Raw genomic sequence first — 21060 nt, forward strand, 5'->3', positions numbered from 1 at the left:
TGTCCCTGCTGTGTGTGTGTGTGTGTGCGTGTGTGTGTGCATGTACTCTGTAGCATTGACGGGCACATTTTGTGGCTTTGTTGCGGGGGCTGCAGCAGATCTGGGCAGAGTCTCCTCCTGCCTGCTGTCTGCCAGAGAGGGGGGATCAGAGCCCTCTCAGATTAATCCACAAAGCCCCTGAGAGAGGAAGGAGGAGTGCCTCTGTGCCTGCCTGCATCCATGCCTCTCTGCCCCCCTTCCATCTCCCTGTCTGCCTCTTATTATTTCCCTACCCTTTCCTCTTGTCCGTCCCTCTATCTCTATACCCTGCTTCTCCCTGCTTCAGTGTCTGCCTGCCTTCTCTGTTTCCTCCCTCTTTCTGTTTCCTCCCTCGTTCTCTCTACCTTCATCTTTGCCTCTCTGTCCTTCCCTACGTCCCTGTCTCCTCCCCCCCCCCTCCCCTTCTTTGCCTTCCTCCGTGCCTGCTTCCTTTCCCCTCTGGCAGCAGCATCAGATGAGCAAAGAGAGGACAGCTCATCACACACTCACATAGACGAGCTTAATAAGGCTGTATAGCTTTGCCAAGTCTCTGAATCCAGGAAATGATTAGAGGATTTCTGTACAAAAAGTGACCTTGGTGCAGAGCTCCCCAGTCCCCACAGCCATATTTAACCCTTTAAGACCGGGAACGCATCCGTGTGTCATTTTTAGATTTCTTTGGGCGATTCAAAAATAGCAGATATACAAGCTCATAGCGCGGCACCGAGTGCCACGCTATGAGCTTGTAGATCTGCTATTTTTGAAAGATCGTGAACATTTGTGGCAAAATCTTGGATTATATATTTTTTAAAGCAAACATTTGTAAAATATTTAGTTCCAGGAACCCCCAGAAGCAAAGATTAGTTACAAATGTCCGCAAAAAAAAGGAAAAAAATCAAAATTTTGCTAAACTTTTCATGATTTTTCAAAAAATTGCAGATCTACAAGCTCGTAGAGCTTGTAGATCTGCTATTTTTGAATAGCCAAAGAAATCTTAAAATGACACAGATGCGTTCCAGGTCTAAATGGGTTAATCTTTTATGTCTTTTTATGGTCGAAAACAAACTGGTAGCGAAAAGGGGAGCTGAAAATGCAAGGAAGTAATACGATGTGAGAAAGAAGTGCCCTTCTATTATGCCTGTTGGGGAATTTGAGGTGTTGGAGCACAAGGTTAAAAGTTTAGTTGATAATGAGGCGTGACATCTTCAAGGAATTTCAGAAACTACCCAATGCATTTAGGCTAATCCATGGCGGGGGGCCTTCATAGACGGGCAGCTCTTTTGAAGTTGGCTTCTCTTTGTATATTTAGCTACTAAATGACTGCTGAATAAAACATATTTAAATGTGGGTTTTCTTTTGTTTGTCCGTTAGCATTATTTCTTTAACCCATTTTGGGGGCGGGAACCCCTATTTGTAACTATACCGTTCAGGACGGGAACCCCTATTTGTAACTATACCGTTCAGGACGGGAACCCCTATTTGTAACTATACCGTTCAGGACGGGAACCCCTTTTGGGGGTTCTTGTTGCTATATACAGTACAACATACATTTGTTGTAATTTTTTTATTGTGACCGTCATTGAGTGGTAGACATCAAGGGCAAGTTGAACATCAAAGGGCATTCAGCGTTATTTTAAAGCAAGCTGCAGCAAGCAAGCACGTGTGTTCAATGCATTAACATGGATGAGAGAGAGAATGTGTAATTATTATTGTTTGATTGTGTCATGGTCCGTCTGTCTAGTCACTGTTACACCTGATCATTGTTCCCTCATCTCTTCTCTGTATTGAAAGACCAAACGTAATGGCTTTTCACTACCATATTGTGATATGTGACATATTTCCTAGTTAAACTCGCTGTGTGCTTCTCAGCAAATCACAGCGATGGGGGCGGGTTGTTCACTGACTGAATCAGTCGGTGTGTTCAGTCCGTTCAGCGGACTGTCCAGTCCCCCCGGGCTAGGAGATTAAAACTGCAGCTTTTGTCGTGCACTGTGAACAAGGCATTGTCAAATCAAGTTCAGGTCACAGCTGTCTGTAAACACGGCGTCCACCTTCTTCTTTTGATATTAATATAATGCATTATATTATTGGTTGAAATTGGTCCAGACCTGCCCACGGCATCGCGCGTTGCATTTTTGTTTGACTGAAAGTAATACAAATTGAACTTATAGGATTTTATTGACGCTTTGAACGTTTTACAATTTTGGGGGGATCTATTGTTAACTATGTCCTCATTATGACCGTGGTTATGCCATGAATAACTTATTGTTTCTTTAAACCAGTTGACTTCCTCAGTTCTCTGCCAACTCCTAGTTGTTGTTGCTGTGTGTTTCATGGCCTCGTTTGCCTGCCTCACCTTTGTCGTTCTGTCTAATAAATGATTACTGGACTTGACCTGCCTTAGTTGCTTCATTGTCTGCTTCTGGGTACTCACTCACCTGACACACACCATAACACTATTGATATTAATGCAGATCTGTCTTTCTTTCTGTCCCCCCCCCCCTCCCTGGTAGATGAAGAGCACTTGAACATAAAGCGGCGTCTCCAACAGAAGAGGAAGCCCCTCCTAGAAGGCTGCACTGGTTTCCCCTCTGCTATTAAACCTCCACTGGTAAGATGATAACACCAGTAATAAACATATATTGGTGAGAGAGGGAGATATATATATTCATAGTTTTAGTGTACTTCTGTTGGACTGGTCTGGAACTGAGAAGTCGAGAAGCATGCTTTTTGATTTATATGTAATCTGCACCTCCTACCGGTGTTTTCGAGCCGACCGCGGTGCACTGGGACGCACTTGGCATAAATGAATGGACTACTTTAAATCCTTAAAAAATCGATCAGATCATTTTGTTGTTACTTTTGGGTCAGTGTATTAATTTTGTTATTAAGTATCCGTGTAATAAGAGGGATAGTGGACGGGGAGCCGGTTACTATTGAGAAATAAACCCCTCAGGGTGATAAAGACCCCTCTGCTTCGCTTCGGGTTCCAATCACCTTTTTCAGGGTTTATTTCTCAATAATGTCTGGCTCCCTGTCGATTATCCCTGGCTAGTCCAATGGTGGCGTACACAAAAAGCTAAGAATAGCCAATCTACAAGCTCACAACGTGTCGCTATTCTCGAGGCAAAAGTTTTAAGTAATCGTGACATTGATATCGCCCAGCCCTTCACATACGAGTAACTAATATAGTATACTGTCGCTGTCGGGCAGAGACCAGCCATCTCCATGTTTCTACTTTTTTGTTTATTTTGAATAAATATATATATATATATTGAACACCCTTTACGTCTGTGTGTGGGTTTTATTAAGTATTGAACCAGTATTTAAAAAGCGCTTCTGACTAAACCTCCTAACTCCCATTGGATCCTCAAACTGTGGGACAAACCACCTAACTCCACAAGTTGGAGTTAGGTGGTTTGTCCCCCATTGAAGTCAGACGGAAAAAAAGACCTATCTCCACATTAATGGTCAAAAACCTAACTCCACTTGAGCTGTATTTGGGTAAAGTGATGATAATATAAGGACACACTCAAGTATCTGACGATGTGTGAAGTCCCCATACCGACTTTGATGAGGCAGTGTTGTGGTGTTATAAAAACATGTTTTTTTTTTTTTTTTTTTCCATTTCCTGAAAAGTTCATATTCTGGACGTAGCTGGTTTCCGCCCGACAGCAGAGATAATTATAATATGCTTCCAGTGGTGGAAAGTAACTAAGTACATTTACTTAAGTACTGTACTTAAGTATAATTTTGAGGTATTTGTACTTTACTTGAGTATTTCCAATTTCCAATACTTTTACTTCTACTCCACTACATCTCAGAGGCAAATATTGTACTTTTACTCCACTACAATTACTTGAAAACTTAAGTTACTAGTTACTTTTCAGATATAAACTATGATATTACGAAACATACATTAACCACTTTAGCCCTATTTTATACATAGGCTATTTGAAAATAGCAGATCTACAAGCTCACAACGCGTCGCATCGCGACGCGTTGTGAGCTTGTAGATCGGCTATTTTCAAATATTTAGTACTTTTACTTTTGGTACTTTAAGTACATTTTGATGCCAATACTTTTGTACTTTTACTCAAGTATTTTTTTTATTCTGGACTTTTACTTGTAACAAAGTATTTTTATATTGCAGTATTGGTACTTTTACTTAAGTAAAACATTTGAGTACTTTTTCCACCACTGATAATATGCTTCTCCTTATCCATCCTGCAGCCTATCCGACCAGGTGGTCACCTAGTGGTCTGCGGGAAGTGCAAACGGCAGACGAGCCAGGACGACGGCGGCTCCAAGTGTCAGAACTGTGGCAGCAGCCTGGCCCTGCCCCCTTCCTCCTGCCAGCACGTCCAGCAAGCCCCTCCCCCGTCGTCTTTGGCCTCCCGGCCCCCCTTCCGCTCGCAGCCCCCCACCTCCCCCCCCGGACCGCCCACCACCAACAATACCGCCACCAATACCACCTTGGCCGCCGTCGGCAGCCTCCACAACAACAACAAGCCTCCAGCCTTCTACGGGCCGGGATCGTCCATGAGGGCGCCGCCGCGCATGGAGATCCTCCCGGTGCGGATCACGAGCACCACCCGGGGCGGCGGCCTGCTGCCCCCGCCACACAGTAACAATACCAACGGGAGGCCCCCCGCCGCGGGCACGGCGGGCACGGCGCCGAGTTGCTGCGGCGCCCGGATCTCTCTGGTGACCACCAAAGGAAAGAGGACGGCGGCGTCCAGGCAGCAGCACGAACTCAATGATCCCAGTAAGTTCTTCTCTCCGAGGGGGTACGAGGGGAACAAAAAGGAAATCCTGCAATCAGGCCAAAGAATCTGTGCTGTAGTTGTCAGTGGTGGAAAGTAACTAAGTACATTCACTCAAGTACTGTACTTAAGTACAATTTTGAGGTATTTGTACTTTACTTGAGTATTTCCAATTTCCAGTACTTTTACTTCTACTCCACTACATCTCAGAGGCAAATATTGTACTTTTTACTCTACTACAATTATTTGAAAACTTTAGTTACTAGTTACTATTCAGACATAAACTATGATATAATGAAACATACATTAACCACTTTAGCCCTATTTTATACATAGGCTATTTGAAAATAGCAGATCTACAAGCTCTCAACGCGTCGCATCGCGACGCGTTGAGAGCTTGTAGATCGGCTATTTTCAAATATTTAGTACTTTTACTTTTGGTACTTTAAGTACATTTTGATGCCAATACTTTTGTACTTTTACTCAAGTAAATTTTTAATTTTGGATTTGTACTTGTAACAGAGTATTTTTATATTGCAGTATTGGTACTTTTACTTAAGTACAGAATGTGAGTACTTTTTCCACCACTGGTAGTTGTTGGAACTAAGGCGCTGGTTCTAGTCAGCCCTTTCCTTCTGGCCAAGCTCATGCACTGTGACTCTGCCTACTCTCACCTCTTGTGCCATGTGATGGTCCTTATAGTGGCATTTTTGTTTTAACCCATTAAGACCGGGGGACGCATCTGTGTCATTTTAAGATTTCTTTGGCTATTTTTTTAGAAAGAGAGAGAGAGAGAGTTTTTTTTTTTTTTAAGTGAAACATTTCACTAAAATCTTTGCTTCTTGGGATTCTAGAAATGTCTTCTAAAACAGTTTTTTTTTTTTTTACTTATGTTGCTATATATCAGTGGTTCTCAAACTTTTTCATGTCAAGGACCACCAAAATGATGGCGTGGACCCCCATCTCAAATTGTGTTGTTCCAGGGACCCCAGAAGCAAAGATTTGAGTTAAAAATGTTCGCTTTAAAAAAATATTTATATTCAATGATTTGCATTCAAAAATTCAAAAATAGCAGATCTACAAGCTCATAGCGCAGCACTCGGTGCCGCGCTATGAGCTTGTAGATCTGCTATTTTTGAATAGCCCAAAGTATAAAATAATGGTTAAAGTGGTTACACTAGATGCGTTCCCGGTTTCAATGGGTTAAAGGACACCGCTGGGGTTTTTCATACTCGTTTCCGCCAACACACTCCATCTATCGTGGTTACAGTAAAACGTGAAGAATTATACTTTAGAATGTCTAAAAAGACATAAATCACAGTAAACGTACTATGTTGTCAGGCTAGTACCACTGTCTGTTTCCCCAGTGGCGTACACAGACCTTATTACACATGGGTTTTCAGATCAAAAGGGCCCTGGCACGTAGGCACGCGAAAATCTGCGGGGTTTTAGCGTTTTTGGGGGGGGGGTTTTTGTTACTTTAAATCGGTTTATTCGGTCCACAGAGCTGGATAGGGCCCCTAATATATTGGAAATTACTAAAAGTACATATAATAGCCTATGAATTTGTATGTATATAATATGGGCGGCTATTTTTATATATTAAAAACAAAATGAATGAACTAAAAAAATTAAATAAATCCTCGCTAGCAGGTGAAATCCCACGTATGGGTTTACATAACCCAGCAACCCCTATGTAAATTGCGCCACTGGTTTCAGGGGTGCATTGACAGTGATGGATTATGTCGGTGGAGCCTAATGTGTATACTTTTTTTAGTGATCATTCTAAGATCACATTAATATTGCAGGGCTACGTGGCTCTGATCCTTGTGCTCTTTTAGCCTGATTTTATGCGTAGTTGTGCGCCAGTTTCGCACACCAAAAATAGAACACCCACAAGCTCATAATGTGTCATAATGGTTCAATCTTAAAGTCACATTTAAGTAAAAACAACAACGCGACGCGCTGCGTCACATTGTAAGCTTGTCGATCGGCTATTTTCAGCCAAAGCTTTCCCCACAATAACGGAAAACCGAAAAGACACTACTAGTATTGAGCCCTGAGGGACTCCGGTTAACCATATGGGGTTTAAGTGGTTAAAGTAAGATTTAACCAAGTATAAGTAAGGTGTTGCTATAGAGCTCACCAGTGAGTTTCTTGGAATTAAGAATCACTTTTCCTTTTCTCCATAGAGGATTTTATTATCAGCTATAATGTCTTAACACTCCAATATAGTCTGACCACATGGCTCCTGGTTGTGAAACGATGCTATATGCTCCTGTAGAAGCCACACGTCTGTAACCAATCAATCCGGTTGTTTTAATTCGCAATGTCATGGAGAAATACTTAAATACCCACAATCCTAATGTGTAGCAGCGGCTCATGGGAGAATTAGTTCCTTCATTCTTAAAATATGTACACTGCATTGCATTTTCAAAGTATCTTTATGTACAGAATCAAAAGTTTTATGGTCACGATGAATCAACAGGAGTGTAGTTGTCTTACAGGCTTAACCCATTAAATCCTGAAGCCGATTCGACAAATGTCTTCTAAATCCCAACAGTTTTCTGAAAAAACATATGTTTCTATATCAGTTGTGCTCAAACTTTTTCCTGTCAAGGACCCCCAAAATGATATGTATTTGGCCGCCAACCCCCATCTCAAAATATATTGTTCCAGGGACCCCCAGAAGCAAAGATTTGAGTTAAAAATGTTCGCTTTAAAAAATATCTATTCAAAGATTTGCACAAATTTAAGATTCTTCTAAAATAGCAGATCTACAAGCTCGTAGCGCGGCACTCGGTGCCGCGCTATGAGCTTGTAGATCTGCTATTTTTGAATAGCCAAAGTGTAAAATAATGCTTTTTAGCTCAAATCAAAAAGTGACACAGATGCGTTCCAGTCTAAACTCTTATAAGGGTTTTCTGAAACGTCTATGGATTTCTACCTCTCTGGAACCTGCCCCCAGTGGAAAAAAACATGGCAGCAACTGTTGCGCTCTATTGTTCACAAGGAAGGTTGCTGACCTAGGAACTGGAGATGATTAGCCCTCAGATTGCACTTGTATGCGTCTCTCGATAAGAGAATGAACAGTGAAAAAGGTTAAATGGAGTGTTAATTCACTGCTGGTAGTTCAGTATAATCGGAGGCTTTTGCATCTGCAGCTGCTTTGCAGAAATGCATCTGCAGCTGCTTTGCCAAGTGTTTAGTAACACTACGCAAACCACAGAACACCTGCTGCTGAGTCTCTCCAGGTCGGCCACGAACGAAACACGCTCACATCTGCGGCGCAAGAGCCGTTAGAGACGAGAGAGATGAATGTGTGACGTTTAAATATAGCTGAGCTGTATTGTCCCTGCCTTCAGTGAGATCAATCTACCAACTGTATTTTCTGTACAGTCTGTAGTTGTAGTAAATTTGAATTAAGTAATAGCCAGAGTTTTTGTATTAGAAATGTGGCTTTTTTTTTTAAAGCCATGTGTTCCTTTTTTTTCCTCCTTTTTTTTTTGTTGCTCATTTCAGTTTTTAAAATGTTTTTTTTTAAATGAAATGGAATGAAGGTCCTTCTGTTGATAACTGTTAGTTGAATGGCAAATTCAAACTCTGGACAATGATAAATTGATTTATAGTGTTGGGTGTATACTGTATGAGATTACATTCACCGGTTTTCCAAAAACAAAAGACAAAAGTATCAAATAAGAGCAAAATGGCCACCATGTCATGGTCAATTATCAAACAAAGTGTGGGGGTGGGGACTGGGGAATATGACTGAGAAACATACAGTATCAAGTTATCACATTTAAATAGACTTAATTCAAACCTTTTTTTTAAGTTCCAGTAACAAGTGGCCAACGGTAGTTGACTGGTTGTGACCGTCTCTTTTCCCGGTGTTTCTCCCAGGTGTACAAGGTGTTTTAAGGTTAGGTTTAGGCATAATTTCTGTGAGGTTAGGCATAGTGTTTGTGAGGGTTAAGCTTAGGTTTAGGCATTGTTTTTGTGAAGTTAAATGTCAGGCTTTAGGCGCAACCTGGGTGCGACACACCAACGAAAGAGGGGAGTCCCGCTGTAAAACACGCGTTCTCTTCCGTTTCCCCCCCAGTTGTACTGTCCAGTGACGAAGAGGAGGAAGTGGACAACGCCAGCACAGGAAGTGTCAACCGGTTGGACAGCGTTTCGCCTCGGCCTGCAGACTCCGCCCACTCATCTCCGGCTCCCTCCGGTGGGAGGGTGGAGGCGGCGGTGAAGAGCAGCGGGGAGCAAGAGGACATGACCTCTGACATGTTCTCAGACTCGGACGTAGACATGAAGATCTCGCTAACCCGGAGGTCTCGAATGAAGGATCAGGTATGGATGAATTTAACCCATTAAGACCTGTGACGCATCTGTGTCACTTTTAGATTTCTTTAGGCTATTCAAAAATAGCAGATATACAAGCTCATAGCGCGGCACCGAGTGCCGCGCTATGAGCTTGTAGATCTGCTATTTTTGAAAAATCGTGAAACTTTTTTTTTTTAGATTTTTTTCAAAAAACTGTTAGGATTTAGAAAACATTTTAAATGGGTTAATAAACATTTGCACAACAAATACTTGTCCGTTCATACTGCGTTTTGACTGGCAACAAAGTTTCTTTTGTGTGTTCAACAGGCCATGTTTAGGGTTTAGAGATTTCACATGGAAATAAACACATGAATTGGTACCAAGTGATCGTTCAAAAAATGCTGGCAACATACTAGAAAATGGAAGTCGGAAAGTTTTTCCGGCTGGCTGAACAGAACAAATTTATCGGAGGATGGAATTGTTTTATACTCGTGGCACGTTATACCTTTCCCACTGTATACGGTGCTGGAACTGTGAACCTCCGAAACACTTTGACATCATTTGTCTTGGAGATTTCGCCATCTCTCTGGTGACAAACACGATGGACATGGTGTGTGGCTGTGTGCTATCACTCCACATTAATTAATTGCCACCTGGTTGTCTTTGTAGTCCCTCACAGAGTGATTATAGAGGTTTGTACCACCTGGTTGTCTTTGTAGTCCCTCACAGAGGGATTATAGAGGTTTGTACCACCTGGTTGTCTTTGTAGTCCCTCACAGAGGGATTATTAGAGGTTTGTACCACCTGGTTGTCTTTGTAGTCCCTCACAGAGGGATTATAGAGGTTTGTACCGCCTGGTTGTCTTTGTAGTCCCTCACAGAGGGATTATAGAGGTTTGTACCACCTGGTTGTCTTTGTAGTCCCTCACAGAGGGATTATTAGAGGTTTGTACCACCTGGTTGTCTTTGTAGTCCCTCACAGAGGGATTATTAGAGGTTTGTACCGCCGAAACTCCTCAGCCAACCTTTCTTCAAATCAGTACGCGGTCCATCGCTGGCAGACTGCAGAAATAAAACGATATCAATCACGAGTGAATTGATATCGTTTTATTTCTGCAATCTGCCAGCGATGGACCGCGTACTGATCCATTTGGTTGCTGTGGTGATATTCGGCTAGTTAGAAAATCTTGGAGGCGCAAGAAATGCCAAAACTTGTTTTCGCCACAATTAACACTCTCACCGCCAGGCCCGTAGCCTACGGGCCGATACATCCTACCGTAAAGCGCCGATCCCGTAGCCTACGGGCTGTGGTGCTTTTTCCTTTTTTTCGAATTTTCTATACGGAACATTTCATTGTAACACCACCGGAAACGGAATTAATCTGGATCACGTTTTGCCGATCCCGTAGGCCTCCATTCTAAAGCGCACACTGAAACACCATTTTCTTCGATTGTAGTTTTTCTCCTCGCTGATCACTGTTTAACATAAACCGTTCTAACTACAACATGGCGGCTCCGTTTGACATGTGGTTTGGACTGGTAGACACAGGGAGATGTCCGCGATGTTTACAAACAGTGCACAGCTCAATCTTAAGGATTTTAACGAGGTCTATGGCGACGTGTAAAAAACAAAAAACAACAATAAAACGTTGGCACTGGTGAGTACATTATGATATTAACCTCTGGCGGTCAATGTGTTAAGTTATTTTCTTATTGGCTTGCTGAACTTTGTTTCCACAAGGAGTACACGGTAGCCTTTAATGTGAGAAAGAAAGAAAGCACTGTCCTTTCTGATTCCGATGTTAAACGCAATCCTCCCCCCCATTGCCCTTCGCATTATCTCCATCTTGCAGCATGGAAACTACAGCATGGAAACTGACTCTCCCAGGACAAAGAAATCCAAAACGTCTGACAAGTGTGGAAGCATCATACTGGAGTGTCGGAGTGTGAGGGTCGGGACGCTTCGCAGGATGGTGACGAAGCCTGTCATAGTAAGTCATTTACAGCACACCAACAGCATTCATAAGAACATTTCTGACATGAACATTGTATGTGTATGGGTGGTCCTCTGCTACTCGCTAACTACAAGGGGTCTGATGCTGAAGGGATCCAGACCAGTGTTATGGTTGGGAAAGCGGATCATAATGAGGGGGGGTGGAAGACGTCACGTCAGGGGTCTTTTGTTGATTTATTGTGTGATATATTGTGTATAAGGAAAAGGCTAAATAAAATATAAATCATAAAAAAAACAGTATACCAACAGCACACACTGCTAGAATTCTTTATGATCCTCTGGTCAATAAGTAACTGTTTGTCTTTTCAGTTCTCCATAGAGCACATCCAGCTTGAAACTGAACGTAAGTGAAAATCCTTTCTATCTGATGGTCATGAAATACTGTATCCCGTAATACTGTTTGACTGTCTTAAACATAAGGCATAATGACAAAGCAAAAAGCAACCAACATAAAGTTGTCGCAGTGTCCAGTTATGCTCTTATAATGTCTCTCTAATATAAGGCCCTAAAACACAAAGATGCTACGGCAAATTTGGCAATGAATTGTAAAAGATAATGGTTTTCAGATCTCTTGTCTCAGGTAGACCCTTAAATAGACAAAGGATGTGCATGACTGACCAAAATCAAAGCAATCTGCTGTTCTTGGGACTGATTTTATTTTGAAAACAAAATAGTCTTATCCTCTTTACTAGAATGGATCATTAAATGAAAAGGGTCCTGCACATAAAGAGGCACAGAATAATCCTTCCTAACATTGATCGGATCAGCTGGCCTGCAATAAGTCTAAATGTGACAACAATACTGTATTAGCGCCGTGTTTTCTTACTGCATGTTTGTCCTCACAAAAGTGAAAGTGTGAGTGAATGCCCTCTCTTCACTCAAAGTTTCAAATTAAATATCCTACAGCCCACGCTGTGAACAGTAATCAATGGCCATGGTGACTAATATGTGTGTCTGTGGTTTGCATGGGTTAACCCATTTAGACCGGGAACGCATCTGTGTGTCATTTTTGGATTTTTTTGGCTATTCAAAAATAGCAGATCTACAAGCTCATAGCGCGGTACCGAGTGCCGCGCTATGAGCTTGTAGATCTGCTATTTTCGAAAAATCGTGGAAAAGTGTGCAAATCTTTGAATAAACGTTTTTTTAAGGCGAACATTTTCTACTCAAATCTTTGCTTCTGGGGGATTCTACAAATGTCTTCTAAATCCTAAGTTTAAAAAAAAAAGCTTATGTTGCTATAATATCAGTGGTTCTCAAACTTTTTCATGTCAAGGGCCCCCAAAATGATATGTATTTGGCCGCGGACCCCCATCTCAAAATATGTTGTTCCAGGGACTCCCAGAAGCAAAGATTTGAGTTAAAAATGTTCGCTTTAAAATACTATATATTCAAAGATTTGCACACATTTTCAAGATTTTTCAAAAATAGCAGATCTACAAGCTCATAGCGCGGCACTCTGTGCCGCGCTATGAGCTTGTATATATGCTATTTTTGAATGGCCAAAGTGTAAAATAATGCTTTTTAGCTAAAATCTAAAGATTACACAGATGCGTTCCAGGTCTTAATGGGTTAAAATTGGAGCGTATTTGAAGTGGCCAAACTAGCAATAAGAATACACGTTCAGAATCGCTCTTTTGTCCAACATCCATGCTGATTCTCAAATCACAGATTAGGACTTGGCCTGACAAAAGGTTTTCGGTCATGAGATTTAGTTTTGGCTTTTATTCCGTGGGTCTTGTCCTGGCAGCCAACACTAAGTCGGACGCGCTGGAGAAGGTGAGCCTCCGGGCGTCGGAGCTGATCAGCTGTGAGTGGTGCTGCGTCCGGAAGCTGCCCGTTCTCTTCTTCCAGACCACGCCGGAGGAGTGCCTCCGCCTCCGCACACAGCTCAACATGACCAGGGAGAAGGGAGGCCAGTGGTACGACTCTGCTGGGGACCGTGAGTACACACACCACCTATGCTGCATGTCAGTGGTTTCTCAAAACGTTTTAATGTCAAGTAAAGCAGTGCCAAAGACCCCCAAATTGATATGTATTTGGCCGCAGACCCCCATCTGAAAAGGCTTTGTGCCAGGGACCCCCAGAAGAGACGATTTATGTTTTTGTTTAGTTTTTTTAATCAAGATAATATTCAAAAAAATGTTTTAATATTTTTGAAACATTTAAAAAAATAGCAGATCGACAAGCTCACAGCACAGCTCACAGCACATCACTTTATGCCACGCTGCGAGCTTGTCGATCTGCTATTTTTTTGAATAGCCAACATATAAATGGATAAAGTGGTTAAAATGATTGTGATGCTGTATTAACTAGCTGGGGACCCCCCCCCCCCCCCCCAAGGGCCCCAGACCCCACTTTTAAAACCACCGACTTAAAGTTTGGTATGCATTAGGCCCACCGAGCCCCATAACTTTGATAGTGTATAAATGGGCCAATGGATTTGGTTTGTCCCATTTGTATACTCTCACAGTTACAGACCTGTATGGGATCCATTTGATCACTATAGTATCTATTAGTAATTTAGCTGGTGACCCCCCCCCCCCCCCAGGGGTCCCCGGACCACTGCTGTATATATAAAAAACACACACACACACACACACACACACACACACACACACACACACACACACACACACACACACACACACACACACACACACACACACACACACGCTGTCTGTTCTCGCTTAAGTTTCAATTGAAATGCTACCACTCCATTGGAGTGGGGGTGGGAAAACCCAACCCCACCCCCCTGAGTATGACGTAATAGCAAAATGGCCACCTGGCGTTTTTCTTAACGGCCCTACCTTGACTGTCTGTCTTTTCTCCAGAAAAGAAAAAGAGAAGGTAAATGGTGCATTTATATAGCGCTTTTACATAGATTGTGCAATACATTCACACACACATTCATACACCGATGGCGGAGGAAACCATGCAAGGCCCCAACCTGCTCATGGTAGTGTCTTTCTGTAATTCAGTTAGTACGTCTCTTTCCGACTTAGACATATTATTAAACACTTTATACTCCCCTTTTTCTCTTTAGGGCAGCCCGTACGTCAAACTCAACCAAACGGCAGTAAGTATCGAGAGAGGCATTCCTATTTCTCGGAGGAATGAAGGTTGACATTTTTTTCTGAATGGTGTGGGTTTCCCTACAATCCAATGGGTGGAGCCACGTCTAGTTCATTCACTATTTCATTCACATTGGGATTGTCATTGACTGTCACTGGGGACACGGTTGCACTGGAATGAAAGAGTTCTTTAAGTCTCAATGTGCGAAAAAACGTTTTAAAGTCTATGTGTGTCTCGAAGTCATTCCTGTTGGATGTAGGCGCAAACGATAAGCCTTTGCTAAGAGCGGTAGTACACAGTTCTGATAGGGGTTTGGTTGAAAAGTTCATTACCGTGTGTACGTTTTTCTCCCGTCTTTCCTCCAGAGTCTGACGAGAAATACATTGTTCTGATCTTCGAGAACGGACTCAATATGAAGGAGCAGATGATACTGGAAGACATTTTGGTGGAGATTGGAAATACCAACAACCTGACCGACTTCCCCGCCAAGCTGACATTTGATGAGGCCAACATCCGCCTGGTCAACTACAACAAGGCCACCAAGGAGAAGGAGGAGAAGGTGAGGGGTTTCCAGGTTGTCCTTTTTTAATGTGGAAGTCCCTTATTGATTTTTGTACCTTTTTTCTACTTTTAAACAAATGTAAAACTACAAAGATGCACTCAGTAGAGCACAAATCTCTGTCGAGAGGCCTGCCCTAATGCCTCTCTCCATTTGTCTCTGACTGAAGACAGCTTGGACTGAGTTGAATCGAATGTGAGCTGACATTACATTTAAAAGGCCTTGTCCAGACTGGCCGCCCAAATCCAGTTCAAATCTGATTTCCTATCCAGATTGGAGTAGGATTGGGTTTATGCAGTCTGAAAAATCAGAATAGATGTGTTTTTTTGCAGTTCAGATCAAACCAATCTGATTCCAATTTGGATAGGCCAAAAATCTGATTTTGAAGATACTGTCCTTACTCTTAGTCTGTTGTCCTCACAGTGGGTCACCAAGCCGTGACGGCTTGGTTGTAATCTGCTATTTTCGACTCACGACACACCATACAACAGGGCATAAATTAAGCCTGATTTATAAGCCAACAACACATCGCAGATGCAACATATTGAGGGCTTGTAGATCAGCTATGCTTGGGGTGAGACACTGCCGTATGTGGAAGCGTAAATTATTCGGCAGAGTGCAGCTGACAGTGACATTCATGGAGATTTACTTAACTCTTAATTACTTTCAAAATGTAATGGACAGATATGCAGAGCACTTTTATCCTCCCATTAATAAGACGTGTCATCATCATTTGGTGACCACATCACCTATTCTATAGCGCCATCATCAGGTCAACCTTGAGATTTTCATGCCCCCACTAGTGGTGAGGAATGTCGGTTTGGTCTGTCTGTCCACCACTTGACTTAACGCAGCTGTTTCTGTTTAGTTTTTTACCCATAAAGACCTCAGGCCGATTCTAAAAATGTCTTCTAAAGCCAACAGTTTTCTGAAAAACGTACGTTGCTGTATCAGTGGTTTCTCAAACTTTTTCATGTCCAGAAAAGGAAGTTCCTGGAACATATTTAGTTCCAGGGACTCCCAAGAAGCAAAACAAAAATCGCTTTAAAAATGTAATATGTTCAAAGATTATATCGAAGATATCTAAAATAGCAGATCAGATTTTTGAATAGCCAAAGTATAAAATGACACGGATGTTTTCCTGGTTTTAATGGGTTAACAATAGCCTCTAGACATTGACCAGAGGGGAAGCAGCCCTCTAGCATGGCTTATGTTTTAGACTGGTCTTGTATTTCCAGTTCATAAATATAGTTTTATTTTGGCATGCGTACCATCTAGGAGTGACTGGATAAACCATCCTCTTCGTTCACAAGCAATACTTTACTCTTTCTCTCCGCAGTCAAAGCCGACGCCTGACAAAATCACCCCGGTCTCACCGGTCACCAAGGTCGCCCAGGTGACCCAAGGGAGTCCAGTGACCACACCTGTGCGAACGCGGATGACCACCCGCCAGTCCAGCACGTGGAACGAGGAAGACGAAGAGGACATGGGCGAACTGCAATCCACCTTCTCTGGACCAATCCTCAAGTAAGCGCGCTTCCACGTTTCTGTGCTGTCGGAAATGTCTACTCTAGAGCAATGTTTAGGGCGGTGTTGTGTTCTGTCAGTACAAAGACGGAGAATGTCTTGAATGGTCTGGTAGTTTCACGCAGTTCCATCAGAAGTAGTTCTCAAACTAGACCCGGTTAGAGAGGCTTGCTTGTGACCTGAAGGGCACTGGTTTGAATACAGAGACCGGCTGCAAAATCTGGGCAAATTTGGAAAACTGATGAATGTAGTTTTTACACTTTTCCACTCTCAAGATCCATTGTCAACTTTCTATTACAGTTACTGTTACAGGTGTCCTAACATTACACCTTTGACTGGGCACTGCTAAATATCGTATCTTTCTAGCGTCTTGTGTTTTTTTCCAGTACATTAACGCCCTACTTGATCCTACTACAGCGTCACACAAAAGCATCAAACGTAGCAGATCTGCAAGCTCTAAACGCGTTTTGAGCTTGTACATTTTTTGCTACTTTTGAATTTGAATCCTGAAAAGTAACAGTTTTGGACTTTTGAGGTTTCCACCTGACAGAGACTATATATTTAATCTGAATTTTCTTTAAATATAACCGAGCTGATTTATGAATGTGAGATATTTCATTAGCCACATGAACCCTAGCGTCGCTTTTCTGCAAAACTAGCTGATCTAAAATCTTAAGCTTATTGAGATTTGGTGATTTGGTGATTTGGTATAGCAGGGACCAAGTAGGGACCCAGGTCAATGAAGTTTATACTGTAGATACTGCCGTACTGTTATCAAACACGTTTAACCCATTAAGACCTGAGGCGATTCATAAAAAACTGTTTTTGAAAAATAATCTAAATTTTATTTTTCAAGATTTTTCAAAAATAGCAGATCTACAAGCTCATAGCACGGCACTCGGTGCCGCGCTATGAGCTTGTATATCTGCTATTTTTGAATAGCCCAAAGAAATCTAAAGTGACACAGATGCGTTCCAGATTTTAATGGGTAAAGTATTCAATCAGTCAATCAATGATTATCACTGTTAGTCATCATGGTAATGTTTGTTTTTTATTTTCCAGGCTCATAATGTACCCCCCTCCCCCAGCCAAAGGAGGTATAACTGTTACTAATGAAGACCTTCATTGCCTTAATGACGGAGAGTTCCTAAATGATGTCATCATAGACTTTTATTTAAAGTGAGTTTAATAATTTTTTATAAATGTGGTTCCTTTTGTTTTTTTTCACATGCAAATCGTTGCTGTTGGGTAGACATGTTTTTTTTTCGTAAATGAATCCCCTGCTTCATCATACAAGAGTGTCACATAAAGGTAGTGAAAATAGCAGCTTGTGAGCTTGTAGATCGGCTATTTTCAAAGTACGTACTGTATATCTTTGCGTTCCAACATTCTAAATTACCCACACTCAATAATTGCATTGCTAACGGCTAACGAAACAAAACATAACTCTGTTGTTTTCCGTCCTCCAGATACGTAGTCTTGGAGAAGTTGAAAAAGGAAGACGCGCAAAGAAGCCACGTGTTCAGCTCTTTCTTCTACAAGAGGCTGAATCAGAGAGAGAGGCGGAATGTTCCAGATATAGCCAATCTACCGTGAGTGTGGTCCCTCGGGCAGCGCACACTTCAACACAAAGGACCATATACCTGTGGTCTGGCATGTTTAGACCATTTGATTACTCACTTGACATTATTGTGGACCGCATTGCGCCTATTTTCAGCGAAGACATTTGTTTTTATCGGGGGGGGGGGAGGGGCCAATTATAGACCCATGGGGGATCCCGTTCAACAAAGTATATGGGTTTAATTGGTTAAGCATGGTAATACAGAGCAAACGCAGTATTTACTCAACCCATTAACCCTGAGGCCGATTTATTTTGAGAAGAGAAAGAGAGATCAACCAGGTGCTCAAAGGAGATAAAAATAGGGTTTAAAAAAAGGTAGATTGGTGCTTCTAGGATCAACGGGAACCATGAAAAGAGAAAGAGATCTAAGCTCTAAAAAAAACTGAGGAGCGTAAAATTAATGTACTTTATTCATATATTACAAAATTTAAAAGCCAACATGTTTCGACCAAACTGATCATCAGGGCAAGTATGCCCTATTCGATCTTTTTCAAGCCTATATTTTGAGTTGTAGTCAATGGACTAAACATGGCAGACTACCGTTATGGTCCTTTTTAAATGTTGCTGTACTAAGAAGACCAGACGAGGGCCCCAACGTACTGACAGGAAAAACTCCCGCACACCAGCTTCAAATGCAATAAAATTTCCCATTACATCTTTTTCTTGCAAATGTTACTGTACAAAATAGAAATTTGGGCTTGCAGCAAGGCATAAAACACAGTACATTATGGGGTGGCATTAGCATGTCGTCGTTGTCAGGCAGAAACCTATTATCTCCATATTCTAACTTTTTGTGTTTTTTTCATATATTAATGTCCTACTTGATCATACTACTACAGCGTCACACAAAAGCATCAGAGGTAGCAGATCTACAAGCTCGAAACATGGCGCAAAGCGACACGTTTTGAGCTTGTCGATCTTCTACTTTTGCTACTTATGAATTTGAATCCTGAAAATGTACAGTTTTGGTCATACATGGACGATATGTGTCCTTTTTTGCACTTCATAACTTAAACCAGGGGTCTTCAACAGGGAGTCCGGGACCCCTAGGGGGTCCTCAGTGTTACTACAGGGGGTCCGCCAAATCTTTGTGTGATATGATTTTTTTTTACCTTATCCACTTGAACCCTAGCATCCCTTTTCTGAGGAGAACTTTAGCCAAAAATAGCAGATCTACAAGCTCACAACGCCTCGCGCTGCGAGGCGTTGTGAGCGTGTAGATCTGCTATTTTTGGCAAAGAGTTATCGGTGTAGAGGGAAACAAAGAGCAGACCAAGTAAACAAAAAAAGTTTAATCTGAAACACAATTTTATACAATATAAGTTGAATCTGAAACACAATTTTATACAATATATAGGGGTCCCTGCTTCATCTCTCTCTCAGCTAGGGGGTTCAAAACGTTGAAGACCCCTGACTTAAACAGTAAGAATTTAATGGAAAAAAAGAAAGGAATTTGGTGGTACTGGGAATCAAATGGGGTGACTTTAAGGTCATTGATTATTGGTTTGCACGACTGCAACGCATCAACACTGTATTCAGGTGACAATCTACAAAATGCAACATTGTTGCGCAACGAATTACACAGTATGAAGTCCTTGACTGTTATGCTCGCAGCCTTTCTAACCAACTTGCCAAACGATCAATTCTGAATGTTGTTGTTTTTTTTCACCATCCCCCTTCAGTGCTAAAAGAAATGTCCATTCATTACTCCTCTAGAATAACCCTAATTGCCAAAATAGTATTTTCCATTTCTGGACTAAATTAAACCCTCCATGTGTTTAACTTTAAGCTCTCTCCGGAAGCTTTCAGATTGCTAACAGAGTCCTGTCTTTCTCCCTGTGGTCGCTAGAATCCAGAAGAGGAAGCACAATAGAGTGAAGACGTGGACTCGACATGTAGACCTTTTCCAAAAAGACTTCATCTTCGTACCCATCAATGAGTCGTGAGTGTCCCCAGTCTCAGCTTTATATACATGTTGGTGCATTGCCCATACACACATCCTGGTGTGGAGCAAACCCGGTTCTGTAGAGCCGCTCATCCGATCCAGCAACACACCCACCAAGTGTGAAGCCTGATGCTCGCTTGCAGCAGGCCAAGTCTGTTCTGGGGAACCACTGATCCCATGGATTTCACACTTGTCACGGCACTTTCCTCAGCGATGCACCCAAGTGTGAAGTCGATCGAATTAATGGTTTTCTGGATATGTGAAGGACAGACAGACGAGTCATATTTGTTAACTCTCTGCCTGCCAAAAACGTTTATAAACGTTTTCTTTTTTTTTAAATCAAAAACACAATAAAACAAATTCTAAAATTATTCTTTATTTTTTTGGTTTTTCCGTTTTTCTGTTCTTCACAAAGAACCAGGAGATAACATTTTCCAAAAGGTTGCTGCTCCATTCACTTCAATGTTAAACATTTTTTGTTTTTTAAAAACCCTGGCAGTTTAAGAGTTAACATGGATAATTTTGGATGTACTTAGAATAGTGTGCGAACATAATGTAAAGTGCCATTGAACTGAATTTGGTCTTAGTATTAGATAAACGATAAACTATATAAACTGCATAGTATTAACACATTCCATGCCAGACGTTAATCTCATAATGTACTCACCAGTGCCAGCGTGTTATTGTTGTTTTTTTGTTTTTTTGACGTCGCCATAGACCTTGTTAAAATCCTTAAGATTGAGCTGTGCTGTATACATCGGCGACATCTCACTGAATCTACCAGTGAAAACCACGTGTCAAACGGAGCTCCATGGTTGTAGTTAGAGCGGTTTACGTTAAACGGTGATATGCGAGGAGAAAATTGAGTTTCAGTTTCGTCATTCGAACGAGGGCCGACGGGATCGGCAAAACCGGATCCCAAATAATTCTGTTTCCGGTGTTCAAACCGGAACCGGAAATTGATCAAAAAATTCCGAAAGTGCACCTGGGGTGAAATCAACGCGAACCGGCGGTTCGCGTAGATCTACGCGATTGGCACGCTGCGGCTTTAAATAGGTTTGTGTAGATCTACGCGATTGGCATTCAATGTGTTAATGGTAAACAATAAACTATATAAACTGCATAGTATTAATGGTAAAGCTCTAGTCTAAAACACATTTGACGAAAAAAACAATTACTACCATAGGTATATTTAATGTTAGTTATTCTAACAGAATTAC

The 21060-nt window shown here is 41.8% G+C and overlaps 1 protein-coding gene across 4 annotated transcripts in view; it reads left to right on the forward strand.

Annotated features, from left to right (window-relative positions):
- The window catches only part of senp6a (SUMO specific peptidase 6a), a 42892-nt gene that overhangs the window by 15979 nt on the left and 5853 nt on the right, over nucleotides 1-21060 (forward strand). For 3 of the 4 annotated variants that reach the window (XM_080452584.1, XM_080452585.1, XM_080452586.1), the window contains 12 exons: nucleotides 2532-2629; nucleotides 4252-4786; nucleotides 8884-9128; nucleotides 10953-11090; nucleotides 11423-11456; nucleotides 12864-13055; nucleotides 14160-14192; nucleotides 14554-14747; nucleotides 16087-16274; nucleotides 17337-17453; nucleotides 17744-17866; nucleotides 19745-19837. In XM_080452584.1, coding sequence (XP_080308710.1) covers nucleotides 2532-2629; nucleotides 4252-4786; nucleotides 8884-9128; nucleotides 10953-11090; nucleotides 11423-11456; nucleotides 12864-13055; nucleotides 14160-14192; nucleotides 14554-14747; nucleotides 16087-16274; nucleotides 17337-17453; nucleotides 17744-17866; nucleotides 19745-19837 — 1990 coding nt within the window. The remainder of the gene's footprint in view (nucleotides 1-2531; nucleotides 2630-4251; nucleotides 4787-8883; nucleotides 9129-10952; nucleotides 11091-11422; nucleotides 11457-12863; nucleotides 13056-14159; nucleotides 14193-14553; nucleotides 14748-16086; nucleotides 16275-17336; nucleotides 17454-17743; nucleotides 17867-19744; nucleotides 19838-21060) is intronic. The other variant, XM_080452587.1, reaches the window with a different exon arrangement.

This window comes from Gymnoscopelus braueri (genome assembly GCF_963280865.1).
Source record: "Gymnoscopelus braueri genome assembly, chromosome: 16".
NCBI lineage: Eukaryota > Metazoa > Chordata > Actinopteri > Myctophiformes > Myctophidae > Gymnoscopelus > Gymnoscopelus braueri.